The sequence below is a fragment of the Protopterus annectens genome, chromosome 4.part1 (genome assembly GCF_019279795.1).
Source record: "Protopterus annectens isolate FY-2018-M chromosome 4.part1, PAN1.0, whole genome shotgun sequence".
In the NCBI taxonomy this organism is placed as follows: Eukaryota; Metazoa; Chordata; order Ceratodontiformes; family Protopteridae; genus Protopterus; species Protopterus annectens.
Window position 1 is genome coordinate 352,931,658 of NC_056734.1, and position 14,400 is coordinate 352,946,057.

Genomic DNA, 14,400 nt, shown 5'->3' on the forward strand with positions numbered 1-14,400 from the left:
CACATATGCCAACATTATACTTCCTTGGTGGGAAAAGAAATTTGTTTTAAATTGTGATTTTTCTAAATGTTGGTCTTTCTATAAGCGATACTTGGATGATATAGTGATTTTTTGGAATGAAGGAAAGATAAATTTGTGGAGTTTTTACATTATTTGAAACAGACAACTACATTCCTTGATTTTACTTATAGCCTCGACCACAATGAATTGAATTATGTTGATATTAACATTAGGAAAGATTCAGATAAATTTCTTTCAAAGATTTATAGGAAAAGTACCTTCTCCAATTCATAACTTTATTTTACCAGTGGGCTCCATTTTATCAAAAGAAAAATTTAGTAAAAGGGCAGGTTGTAAGACCCAGTCAGATGACATCTAATGAGTTGGATTTTTCAAATGAATGTATTTTTATTGGTAATATGTTTAAAGAGACCCTGAACAGATTATTAATTATGCTATACAGAAAGTAACAAATGGAAGGAAAGGTAGGTTTTCACCTATCCTGAGTGGTGGCCCTCTAGTAGTTGAGGTTTTTTTCTAATGATTACACCACTCAAGGACCTAGTAATTACTGTGATCATGCATTTAATATGGACTACACAGGAGATGCAGGAATTATTAAGAACATTGTGGAGAGGGAGTGGAATAGATTTAAAGAAATTTCAGATCTAGAGTGTCTTTTCAATAAACCCCTTAAATTTATTTTTAGAAGGGATAGTAATATTAAAAATATTTTGGAGGGAAGTAGCTTGACAGAGGGTGAAAATAAAAAAAAGTGGGACATACAAATGTGGAACATGTTCCCAATGCCCTTTTATTCACATTGGGCATTAATTTTTTATTGAGGCTAGATCGAGATGTGTCCATAGCAATAAATTTGCAAACTATAATACAAGTGGGGTGATTTACTTGGCCTGTTGTGAGGTTTGTAAATCATTTTACATAGGGAAAATGGAGAGAAAGCTGAAGAATAGAATTTATGAGCATATGTATAAAATTAAAAAAGAAAACATGAAAAATGCTCTTTTTAAACATAGTTTATTTTGTGATACAGCCTCTTTTCGATTTTTTGTGTTAGAAGTGGTTCCCAAGGATGTTAGAGGTGTTCATTGGGAAGCAAAATTAGAGTATAGAGAGTTATTTTGGCAAATCTTCCTTGAAGCTACAAAAAATCCTGGTTTGAATGAAGCTATATCTATTGCTCCAGTATTAAAACTTAGAGCTGTGAAGTTGTAATTTGCTTGTTTGTCCACAAAAGGGCGTAGTTATTTTAAAATATATTTTAAATGCATTTTGAAATGTATGCTAGCCTGACTCTTTCATTAATTCTGTGTTGGATGCGTATTTTGTCGATATTTGATATTATGTAAGTTAAGTGATTTTGTTTTAACATTTTTAAAAAAAATTTAATTCTTTTAGAATATAGAACATATATAGTTTTTAATGGTATATTTACATGTATTAAGTATACAATTTGCACAGCTCATTACACATATTGCTTTAAATCCTGATCACAACCTTGATGTATAGGTTTGAATTGATTGGTCAGTTTTAATTGTTTAATTGCTTTGCATATATATTTAAGTGTTCTTAGTATCTGGGGTTGCATACAACTGATGAAGATTTTACGAAAACGCTCTGGATATTTTCAGCGTTTATGTGCTTGATCGTATTGTGTTGTGTATTGTGTTGGCTGGATTCATACCATTAAACTTGTTGGACTGTATTGCTTCTTTGTGCCCTGTTTTGGATACTTCTTTGGTGCATGACTCTGGTTCTATATTTTCATACAAGCAGCTTTTTCTGTCAAAGATGCACATCCGAGGGCATTTATTTTGCTTAATCTAGTGGGGTTAGAAGCTATTGAAAGCGAGCATTCATTTGTGTATGCACCAGCAGTATATGCAGGAGAAGGGGAAAATCACCATATTGTTATACAAGCTGAATCAAGAGAGGACCTTGAGTGCTTGAAATGTAAATTTAGAGAAATATATAACCCCCAGACTAATGTTACATTGGAGACGTACATATTTTATACAAGAGATCAAAAGCCAGGAGAAACTTTTGCAGCTTACATTACTGACTTGAGAAACAAAGCTAAAACATGCAGATTTGGTGATTTGAAAGATGAGTTGATAAAAGACAGGCTTGTATGTGGTGTTTATAATGCTGCAGCGAGAAAGATTTTGCTTTGAGGCAGTGATTTAACGTTGAGCAAAGCCATGGAGATTTGTCGGCTACACGGGCTTACAGAAAGGCACATAAATATGCCTGCAAGTGATAAGACAACTGGTGTCAGAGTCATGAACTAAAACTAAATGCCAAGAAATGCATAATAGTATCCTTTGGGAAGTCATCCATCTCTGGTAACTGTCATATTGACAACACACCCCTTAGAGTTGATCCATTAGTCAGGAACTTAGGGGCACACATAGATAGTAATCTAGCCTTTGATCATCATGTATCTACAGTGGTGAGGAAATCATTCTGTGTTGCGCAACTTGTAAACAAAGGTCAGGCATCTAAGTCCAAGGAATTGTTCCACTGTATTCAGCACTCATCAGACCAATGCCCCCTTTGGTATGTACCTAACCAGGCATATCCAACAACTGGAACATCCACAGAGGTTCCTCACTAAAAGAATACAGGGCATAAGTAATATGTCCTAAGCAGACTACCTCAAGGCCCTTTCCCTGTATTCTGTCTCCTACAGGCTTTTGAGGGGAGATCTATGCCTGGCGCACAGGGCATTGTCAGACCCTACTCTGATGGACCTCCTGCATATCCACAAAACAAACAGTACCAGAATTACTCATTCTAAAGACTTAAGCCTTGCCTGTGATATAAATAGGACCTGCTGGAGAGATAGGTATGTATCCCAGAGACTATCCCATCTATGGAACAGGCTTCCCATCCATGCGAAGCAGAGTTCCTCCCTAATCCAATTCAAGTGCAACTTGGACAATTGGATGGGAAACCAGAAATTCATCCCTGGTTTGGCACCTATGTCCCTGATGCAAACAGGTAACCTGTAAATGGTTCAACTCCCAGGCCCATGCTTACACTTATCAAGGGTATCAGAACTTTTCAGAGATTTGGGATGCATGGCTAGGCTTAAAAAGATCCTTTTGGTTGTTAGCCTAATAAACACCCATGAACCTATGAACCTATAAGAGCATGGTTTCAGTAGCCTCTAGGGCAAACGTAGACAGCATGCACCACATGGCTAACAGAAACAGGCCCAAGCACATGGCAGCTGCAGCCCCTGCAGGATTTCTAGGGAGATCCTGTACCTTTCCAGCAAGTTGCTCAGCAATGCCACAAATGCAAAAAATGGAACCACTTTCAAAAGCTTTGTAAATCAAGCAGGCCTCATTCATTTATTAAGAAAGGTCATGTAAAAAAGCAAGTTGGTCTTATAGAATACTGTAATTCTACTTTCTGTGTATAAGGTGAATCAGTGGCTGGTTAATGCAGTAGATTTACTGGCAAAAAATGAAGTGTTTTGTACTGTCCTGATTAATGGTAAACCTACAGAGCTCAAAATGGACACTGGTTCGAAGTGCAATGTTATGCCAGCAGAAACATTTGATAGAGTAAGAGCTGGTGAACAGCTTCATTTAGCCAACTGTGTGAAGCTTGTTGCTTGTGGAGGTGAAGAGGTTCAAACCAAAGGCTCTGTAGTGCTTTCACGTGGGAACAATTACCGTTTACAATTTTATGTAGTCAAAAGACCTGTGCAGTCATTATTAGGTCTCAGCGACAGTTTAAGAATGAAACTGCTTTCTGTCCTAATTCCAGTTTCACCTATGCTATTTTCACAGACTATGCTGATGTTTTCAAAGACAAGCTAGGTAAACTTCCAGTTGTGTACTCCATGAAATTAGACCCAGAGGTCAATCCAGTGGTCAGACCAGAGAGAAGAGTTCCAATAGCTATGCGGGACAGTCAAAGTCCAGTTACATACAATGATGCAGCAAGGTGTGATTTGTCCAGTTACAGAAGCAACTGAGTGGCATTTTCCATGGTAGTCGCTCATAAAAAAAGCTCAGATGAAATCTGAAAATGTATTGTCCCAAGAGACTTAAAGCATTAAAGAGACCCCACCATCCTATGCATACAGTCGAGGAAGTTGCTACCCTCATTCCAAATGCCACTGCTTTTTCTCTCTTAAATGCAAAGAGTTAATTTTGGCAAGTAATGCTTGATCGCAAATCTTCACTATTGACTACATTCAGCACACCATTTGGTAGATACAGATTTCTCAGAATGTCTTTTGGAATAAATTCTGCCAGAGAAGTCTTTCAGCACGCAATGGAGCACATTGTTTCAGGCTATCCGTGTGCTATAATAGTAGATGATTTACTAGCTGGAGGCAATGGTGAAGCAGAGCATGACAGAAACCTCAGGAACGTTCTGAAAAGAGCACGTAAAGTGACTCTAAAGCTCAAACCTCTGAAATGTAAATTGAGGCTACCAGGAGTTACTTATGTAGGTCATTTATTTACCAGTTCAGGTTTATGACCGGATCCTTCCAAACAAACAGCTATACTTGAGATACCAGCTCCAGGCAATGTCCAAGCCTTACATGATTTTCTCAGTATGGTTAACTCTTTGGGCAAGTTTATACCAGACTTCTGTGAATTATCAGCACCCTTAAGAGAGCTGATGAGCAAAAATGTTACCTGGTCATGGTTGGAACAACACCAGGGAGCATTTGATGACCTGAAACAGAAAATTGCCAACCCACCTACATTAAAATACTATGATATCCACAAACCAGTGATTCTTTCCTGTGATGCTTCAAAGTTCAGTCTTGGTGCAGTTATTCTTCAAGAGGGCAGGCCAGTAGCCTATGCATCTAGAACTCTTATCCAAACTGAGATGCAGTATGCTCAAATTGAGAAGTAACTTTTGGCAATTGTGTTTTCCTGTTCGAAGTTCCATGATTATATTTGTGGCCGAGGTATCCAGATTGAGACTGATCATCAAACTCTAGTCACTGTTTTAAAGAAGCCTATGCACACAGCTCCAGCAAGACTACAAAGAATTATGTTCAGATTATGAAAGTACAACTTCAAAATTGTCTGTACGAAAGGCAAACTTCTTTATCTGGCTAATACTTTATCCAGATTGCCCAGAAATACCACAGAAAAGCTTGATTCAAAGAATTTTGACTTCGATGTCATGGAAGTGCTTAATTTTTCTACCACAAGACATGATGAGCTAAGAGATCGTACAAAGACTGATCCAATTTTGCAAAAGCTCAACCACTTTATCAGTGTTGGACTGTCATCAAAGCAATCTTCTGTACCAACAGAAGTGCAACCTTACTTTCCTTACAGAGATGAGATGTTGATGGAAGATGGTATCATTTTCAAAGGTCCTAAAGTTGTCGTTCCTACTTCCTTACAACACGAGTACATCCAGATTTTGCATTGTGGTCACCCAGGTTCTAAAGCTACCAAAAGAAGGGTGAGAGGACTAGTATTTTGGCCTTCTCTAGCAAAAGATATCAATAAAGTACTTTCATTTTGTTCAGTCTGGAATAGTACTTAACTGCATTTGCAAAAAGAACCACTTCGGCTAAACCAGATTCCTGAACTACCTTGGTTGACAGTAGCCACTGACATATCTGAGTGGAATAGTCAACATTACTTAGTGCTGGTAGACTATAATTCAAATTGGTTCGAGATTGATCTACTACCTAACCTAATGTCCAGTGCTGTCATTACTAAGTTGAAACATAATTTTTCAGTCCATGGTAGTCCACATAAAGTTATTTCTGACAACAGTGCCCAGTTTACCAGTCAGCTATTTCAAAAATTTGCAAAAGAGTGGGACTTTATCCATGTTACCAGTAGTCCTGAGTACCCACAGTCAAATGATCTAGCTGAACGTGCAGTATAAGGTGTAAAGCAATTACTAGAGAGGTCGAAGTATGACAATACCGATTGTTTTCTTGAATTTGATTAACCTCAGAAATATACCCAGTGACAACTTATTTGGCTTACCTGCTCAGAGACTTCCGTCTAGGCAAACAGAACAACCTTGCCTATTAGATCACTTTTGTTGGTGCCTAATGCTAAAAACACCAGAGCAATCAAAGCCCAACTACTCAAAAAGTCTTCATTTCAGAAGTCCATATTTATAATAAAATGAGCAAATTTCTTCAGCCATTAAAAGAAGGAGAGATAATGATGTAAACGACGAAAGGTTTTGATCGAATTGGTCAAGTGAGAGGTATATGTGCCGAGCCCAGATCTTACTTAGTGGAATCTGAGGGTAGAGAATACAGAAGAAGTCGCAGGTATCTTCTTCCAGTGTCTGAATCAATATAGGAGCATCGTACCTGTGATACAGACTCTAGATCTCAGAGCAATCCAGACGATGTTCCTGTTGAAGGACATGTCTCAGTACCGATTCCCATTCCTGATGATGTCCCAGATGTCCCTGAAGTTGAATATTCATTGAAGACAGTCCCTGTTGCTAAACCCAGTCCTAGTTTTTATGTCACATGATCAGGTTGTATTTCTAGACCTAGTGTAAAATACACAGCAACCTGGACATGATTGTCTCATTTGTAATTTGTTCTGTATAATTGCATACAACTGCATGTCAATTATTGTTGTTATTATGACTGTGCATGACTTATTTCTCAAAGAAGGAGGATGTAGAACAGAGTGTGTGTTGTAACTTTAAGAAGCATTTCAAAGTGAGGGCCCATGCGTATAGAGAGCATATGCGGGCAGCAGTGCCATTTTGAGAGAACAGCCAGTGTGTTAACATATATGAGTGCAGTAGTCAGTCTGTTTATAAGTTTATTAAGTTACTAAGCCTCAATCCTGATGTGTTTGCATATAATAAAGCTGTATGAACCGAACCCACAACTGTTTGTCTGTTTTATCCTGACAGGACGAGCGACACATGGGACCTGATAACATCCCAGGCTGTGTCCTACATGGGCTCAAACAAGAATTAGCAGCACCAGTGGGTACTCTTTTCAGTCATAGTCTAAGCACTGGCTTCATCCCAGCTGAATGGAAAAAGACCACTGTTATCTCCCTTGTACAAAGGTGGTGCTTCCACTGACCCCAGGAACTATAGACCTATTAGCCTGACTAGCCTTATCTGCAAGGCCATGGAGAGAATCATCATGAACATTATCAACAAAGACATTGGTAACCTCCAAACACTTCACCTTACTCAATTTGGATTTGTCAAAGGGAGATCTTGCCTGTTAAATCTGGTGGACTTCTTTGAGACAGTAACCAAGGCCTTTGATGAGGGGAAATCTGTTCATACAGCCTACCTAGACATAGCCAAGGCTTTTGACACTATCCCCCACTCAGGCATAATTGAAAAACTCACCCAGCTAGGCATCAACCCATATATCATTAGATGGGTCACTAACTGGCTCACTGATAAAACCCATATAATCAAAATAGGGGAATCCACCTCCAACAGCAGACCTGTAAGCAGTGGTGTTCCACAGGGATCAATCCTGGGACCTTTACTGTTTGGAATCTATTTCTCTGAAGTGCAAGCTAAAACTCAAAGTCTGTAGATGACAAAGTTTGCTGATGACTGCAAACTGGGAGTGGTCATAGAATCTCTAAACGATGCCAACATTCTATAAGAGGGTCTTACACAAGCAAATGACTGGTGCCAAAGTCATGACCTTAAACTCAATGCAAAAAAAAATGTATTATCATCCCTTTCAGTAAGAGTGATGTTCCTGCTAACTACCACATCAATAACAACACTCTAAGTATGCACTCAGTGGTGAGAGACCTGGGCACACAAGCTGACAGCAACCTCTTTGATCAACGTGCCTCCAAAGTGGTAAAAAGGGCATTCTATATTGCTCATCTCATAAGAAAGGGCATTGCCTCCAGAAAAGTGAAGTTATAACCTCCCTGTACTCTTCCCTCATCAGGCCAATAGTTGAGTACAGTGCCCTCTTTGGTATCTACCTTTCCAAGCACCTGCAGCAACTGGAGTGACCACAAAGGTTCCTCACAAGGAAAAATTCAAAGTCTTCAGCATCTTTCTGTGAGGATCGTCTGAAATCACTGCAACTTTATTCTGTTTCATACAGAGTACTCAAAGGCAATCTCTGCCTTGCATATAAGGCAATCTATAATCCTGCTTTATTGGAAATGCTGCATATCTGTAAATCAAATGGTGCACGGGTTACTCACTATAATGGCCTTAACATCCGGACAACATCCCAGGCTGCGTTTTACACGAACTTCAGAACAAACTGGCTCCCCACTTAAGCACCATGTTCAATAATATCCTCGCATCAGGCTTTGTGCCCACTGAGTGGTGCATAGCAACAGTTATCCCACTCCACAAAGGGGGAGCCACCACTGATCCCAGGAGCTATCGACCTAGTAGCCTGACAAGCCTGGTCTGCAAGGCTATGGAACGTATCATCATGGAACTCATAAACAAAGACATTGGTAACCTCCAAACTCTGGATCCCACCCAGTTTGGGTTTGTGAAAGGCAGATCATGCCTCCTGAACCTGATCGACTTCTTTGAGGCAGTCACCAAAGCCGTAGATGTGGGTAAGGTGGTTCTCACAGCCTATCTTGACCTTGCCAAGGCTTTCGACACCATCCCCCATTCTGGAATTATAGCTAAACTCACTAAACTGGGTATAAATCCTTATGTCTCAAGATGGGTTGCCAACTGGCTCACTGACAGAACCCATACTGTAAAAGTTGCAGATGCCAAATCTGACCTCAAAGCAGTGACAAGTGGAGTACCACAGGGTTCCATCCTGGGACCTCTCCTGTTTGGTATCTACTTCTCTGAAGTACAGGCTAACACAGAAGGCCTCTGGCTAATGAAGTTCGCAGATGACTGCAAACTAGGAGCCATAGTCAAGTCCCCAAATGATGTGGACATCCTACAGAAGGGCCTCGCTGAGACAGATGCCTGGTGTCAGAGCCATGGCCTCAAGCTCAATGCCAAAAAGTGCAGTGTCATCCCCTTTGGTAAAAACTCTGTACCCATAAACTACCACATAGGCAGCAATCTACTTAACACCGAATGTGTGATAAGAGACCTTGGGACCCAGGTGGACAGTAGTCTCTCCTTTGATAGTCACGTCACCACAGTAGTCAGGATGTCCTTCTACGTGGCACACCTCATCATAAAAGGGTTCTCATCCAGAAAAAAGAGGTCATTGTTCCCCTCTACTCGACACTCATTAGACCCATTATAGAGTACAATGCCCCTTTTGGAATGTACCTCACAAGACATCTGCAGCAGCTGGAAAGGCCACAGAAGTACCTCACAAAGAGGATTACTGGCCTCAAACAAATGCCCTACACTGACCGCCTCAAAAAACTCCAGCTTTACTCCATAGCATATCACCTACTACTAGGTGATCTCTGCCTAACATATAAAGCTATGTCAAACCCAGAGCTGTTGGACATGCTACACCTAAAGAAATCCCAATCCCTCCGAGCTACACGTTCTAAGGACCTAAACCTTGTCACCACAATAAACAGGACATGCTGGAGGGATAGCTTCCTGTCCCAGAGACTTCCCATACTCTGGAACAGGCTACCCATCTATGTCAAGCAAAGTTCTTCATTAGCACTCTTCAAGAAAAGCTTGATGAGTGGATGGGAAATAGGAAATACAATCCAGGGATCACTTCTGTGTCTCTGCTCGACAGTGGCACAGGAACATAACTTTCTTGGGTGGCATAATCCAGGAATCCTTGTTGGCTAGGCTTACTTAGGCCCTTGGGCCAATAGCTTAGTACCTACCTATGAACCTGGTATTTGACATTAATGGAACCTGCTGGAGGGACAGATTTGTCTCCTAGAGGTTGCTACACCTTAGGAAAAGACTCCTGCTTCATGTCAAAGAGAGCACCTCATTGACCATCTTCAAATGCAATCTGGACGATTGGATGGGTAACCATAAATTCACCCCAGGGGTCCCACCTATGTTAATCTTGGACAGGGATGATAGGTGCTGATTGTAGAAATAAGGGTAAAACTTGGCTAGGCTTAAAAGGGCCCTAGGATCAGTAGCCTAGTAACCTCCTATGATCCCATGACATAGAGCCATATATATATATATATATACATATGTATATATATATATATATATATATATATATATATATATATATATATAAACTGGTCTAGTTTATTTTATTGATGTTTCAAGATACCTAACCTTATGTGGTCGAACCGTAAGATTCATGTTCTGAACCACTGAATGTTGGGCAGTGCAGGACTGTCTATAGCAAGATCATGGGTACAGGGAGGATCGAGGAATTCACCTTTTTACCCACTGTAGTGCAATCTCAGACTTGCTATATATAATTAGCAGGCGGTATCGGGGACATGAGGGGCTTGCCTCACTGCAAAAACAGTGTTTGTTTTTTGCTGGATTTTCAATGTTTCAGAATGTCAGACATATGATTTTAACCATATGAGGTTCAACGTTCTGAAATGTCACTAAAACAAACTTGACCAATATATCTGTGTGTGTGTGTGTGTGTGTGTGTGTGTGTGTGTGTGTGTGTGTGTGTGTGTGTGTGTGTGTGTGTGTATGTGTATGTATAGATATAGATATATATATATATATATATATATATATATATATATATATATATATATATATATATATATATATATATATATATATATGGTTATGGTCATTTTTTTCGTCAAACAGAAAAAAAGACATTGTGTGTTTGAAAATTAGCTGATCTTGCATACCAGCTTTTTTTTGTCCGGGATTTAGGTACGGTGGTGATTGGTGAATTTGCTTTTTCCCACTGTAGTGTGTCCTCAGAGTTAGTATATATGATTAGATGTGGGGAGGGGGGAGGGGGGAGGGGAGCTTGGTCCTGCAAAAAAAATATGTATTTAATTTTTGTATTTTTTTAATAAGTTGTGAACTGAGCATTTCTGCCCGATCATTTGAGGTTTGATTTTTTTTTTTTGCAAAGGAACATATGTACATGTGAGTATTCAGTGTGCACTAAAAGTAATATATATGCTACAGATTTTTTCTGCTCATATCTGTAAAATAAAGCAATATACAAGCCATTTGCAATGTAAAAGATTACCAAAGTGTTCATCTTTAAGGTGAGTATAATTTTAATTATGTTCTTTTAAACTTCACAAACCAAATCACTAAAGTGGTATATGGTTAAAAAAACAAAATCTCCAAAATTCCTAACCCCAGTAAAATCTGGTAAGGTATTCCACAGACTGTTTTATTCCCAATAAACTTTTTTTTGCCTTTTTCAATAGTGCAAACAACTTAGAATAAAAATAAAACAAACAGTAATAAACAAGATTAAAACAGCAAAATGAATGCCTTCATCTTGTGAACAAAGACTTCCCCAACTCTAAAACAGGTTACGTTTGAGTAGCTACACAATCTGTATTAAAAAAAAAAAACTTCCTGGCCCCCTCCACTTTCCAGATAGTGAAAGCTGTACCCAATAAACACAGACTATTACATAGGACCATATTCCAAACGAGTTGCTCTCAGTGTAAGTCTGCCCTGATTCCGAAAGACTTGCTCTCAGTGTAAGTGACTTGCTTTGTTGTAAGGCCTGTATATGAACAGGCTTACTCTCAGGGCCAGAATCCAAAAGACTTATTCTCACTCTGCTCTCAATGCAAGTGGTTACTTATACCACAACCAAGTATTTTGTAATCAGGCCCACAGATTTTACACAGAAGGCACTCTAAGCCAAGAGATGCACTAAAATGCTAAGCATAAATATTTCATGTTATTACATGAATTAGATCACCATGTCCTTTTCGTTTCATTTCATTGAGATGTGGTTATCTTGCTGTTTGTTTAAGCTATTTACTGAAAAGGTCTTATGTGAATTTGTAGGTGTTTATGAATGGGAGTGCTGTTGTGGGTGGTTTTGTATTCTAGTTCTGTTTTTTTTTTTTTTTTTCATTTCTAAGGTTTAAGGTAAGACATTTGATTTATTTTAATAGTGTAGTGAGGGTTAGCTTAGGATTTATTAGTTTAGTAGTTTAGTTAGTTATTTTATTTAGTTTAGCTAGAATTTGGTTTGTTTAATTAGTTTAGTTAGAATTTGGTTTGCTTTGCTAGTAATGCCACTTCACTATTGGATAGTTGTAGTAATTGTTTTATTTTATTTTTATTTATTTTTATTATTTTATTTTAGCATTCAGTGGGTTATTTTAGGTGAATAGCATTACTTTTGCTGGTTTGTGCATCTGTCTTTTATGTTGTGCAATGTGAGTGTGTGAGGTTCTACTCTAGCTTTTATTCATTGTAGGAAAGATGTACTGAGCGAAGCTAAATGTAATTGTTTTCAGAAGATAATCAAAGATCTGCATACAATCTGTCATTGCTTTTTTTTTGCAGCAAAGATGTGAAATTTGAAAGCTGTATTAAACATATTGTTTCCAGTACAACATGTAGCAAAGTTGCAAAAAAAGTTCTATGAGAAATGAGTGTAGGAGGTAGCATAGTTAACTTAAACTGTTACCAGTCCAGTCCCGTACAAGTAGGTGTCTTAGCAGGTTCATAGTAGTCCTGTATAATCAGAATTATTTACGTATAAATGTAAAGAGTATAAGGAGAAGTTAAACAGGATGTTAACCAGTTCTTCACAGTGAGTTTAATTTGTGTTTGGTGTTTCTTAGGACCTGCTGCGCCGGGATATCCTGTATTACAAGGGGCGATTAATCATGGATGACATGGAAGTTGTGGATGTAGAAGATGGCAAAGACAAAGATTTCAACCTCAGTGTAAAAAATGCCTTTAAACTTCAAAGTAAAATCTCTGAAGAGGTCTATTTATTCTCTGCAAAGAAACCATCCCAGAAGCAGAGGTGGCTCCGGGCATTTGAAGACGAAAGACAGCAAGTACAACGTGACAAAGAAACGGGTATGTTCTTGCAGCAGATATAGGTATATCAGTGATATAAACATAAGTACAGAAGCATATTTTAAGCAGCAGGGCATGTTTTGAATGCAAAGATAATTATAGCCCCCAACAATCAGGTTTATGATTCTAAACTTGTTTATACAACATACTAGGATATTAGAGTGCCTCGTAGACTGGATATTATACTTAAGAAATTAATATTTCCATTGTCTAAATGTTCAAACTTTTTTGTCTTTGTTTTCAGTTCAACATTAAATGTTCTATCATACACAATGGAACTATATATATATATATATATATATATATATATGTGTGTGTGTGTGTGTGTGTGTGTGTGTGTGTGTGTGTGTGTGTATATATCATTCATTGTCAAATGTGAATATCATCAGATTGCAAATGACAATTTCTAGTTAAAAAAACAGCAATACTCAGTAGAGAGCTCTACCAAGGGCCCTGCACAGTGCAAGGCCTGTCTTCCCTATGCAGCTGTTCGATAAGAAGATTGTCAATCATTTGTGATTTGTCAGGTGATGAGTCAACCAGCACACCCACACCCATATTTAATTTTATATATATAAAGAGAGAGGTACATAAATAGATAGCTATAGGTTCACAGGTGTGTACTAGCTAATGGCCCTGGAGCCTATATAAGCCTAGCCCAAGAAGATTTCCTGGCATCATGTTGCCCAAAGTTAGTTCCCAGTGCCCCTGTTAAGCAAGGCCACTGAAGTGATCCCCGGGGTGAACTTCCTATTGCCCACCCACTCATCAAGATTTCTCTTAAAGAGGGCCAGTGAAGCGCTCTGCTTGATGTGAATAGGAAGTTTGTTCCAGAGTATGGGAAGTGTCTGGGTTAGGAACCTGTCCCTCCAGCATGTTCTGTTTATTGTGGTAATGAGGTTAAGGTCCCTGGAGCGTGTGGCACAGAGGGATTGGGATTTCTTTAGGTATAGCATATCTAGCAGCTCTGGGTCAGACATGGCTTTGTAGATCAAGCAGAGATCGCGTCTAAGTAGGCGATAAGAGACAGAGTATAGCTGGAGTTTTTTGAGTTTTTCCATATAGGGCATGTGTCTAAGGCCTAAGACCCTCTTAGTGAGGTATTTTTGTAGCCTTTCCAGTTGTTGTAGGTATCTAGTGAGGTACATACCAAATGGGGCATTGTATTTTATAACAGGTCTAATGAGGGATGAGTAGAGAGGGATTGTAACCTCTTTCTTCTTGGATGAGAAACCTTTTGTATTGAGATGTGCCACATAGAAGGACTTTCTGACTACAGTGGCAATGTGGTTATCAAAGGAGAGGTTGCTGTCAACCTGTGCCCCCGGGTCTCTTATCACACCTTTGGTGTTTAGTGGACTACTGCCTATGTGGTAGTTCATGAGCACTGAATTTTTTCCAAAGGGAATGACAGTGCACTTTTTGGCATTGAGCTTAAGGCCATGGTTCTGGCACCAGTCACTGGTGTGAGTG

At 39.0% G+C, this 14,400-nt stretch overlaps 1 protein-coding gene across 4 annotated transcripts in view; it reads left to right on the forward strand.

Moving 5' to 3' along the window:
- ARHGEF4 (Rho guanine nucleotide exchange factor 4) overlaps positions 1-14,400 on the forward strand; it is a 1,506,374-nt gene that overhangs the window by 1,291,720 nt on the left and 200,254 nt on the right. For all 4 annotated transcript variants that reach the window (XM_044070170.1, XM_044070171.1, XM_044070172.1 and 1 more), the window contains one exon: positions 12,684-12,927. In XM_044070170.1, coding sequence (XP_043926105.1) covers positions 12,684-12,927 — 244 coding nt within the window. The remainder of the gene's footprint in view (positions 1-12,683; positions 12,928-14,400) is intronic.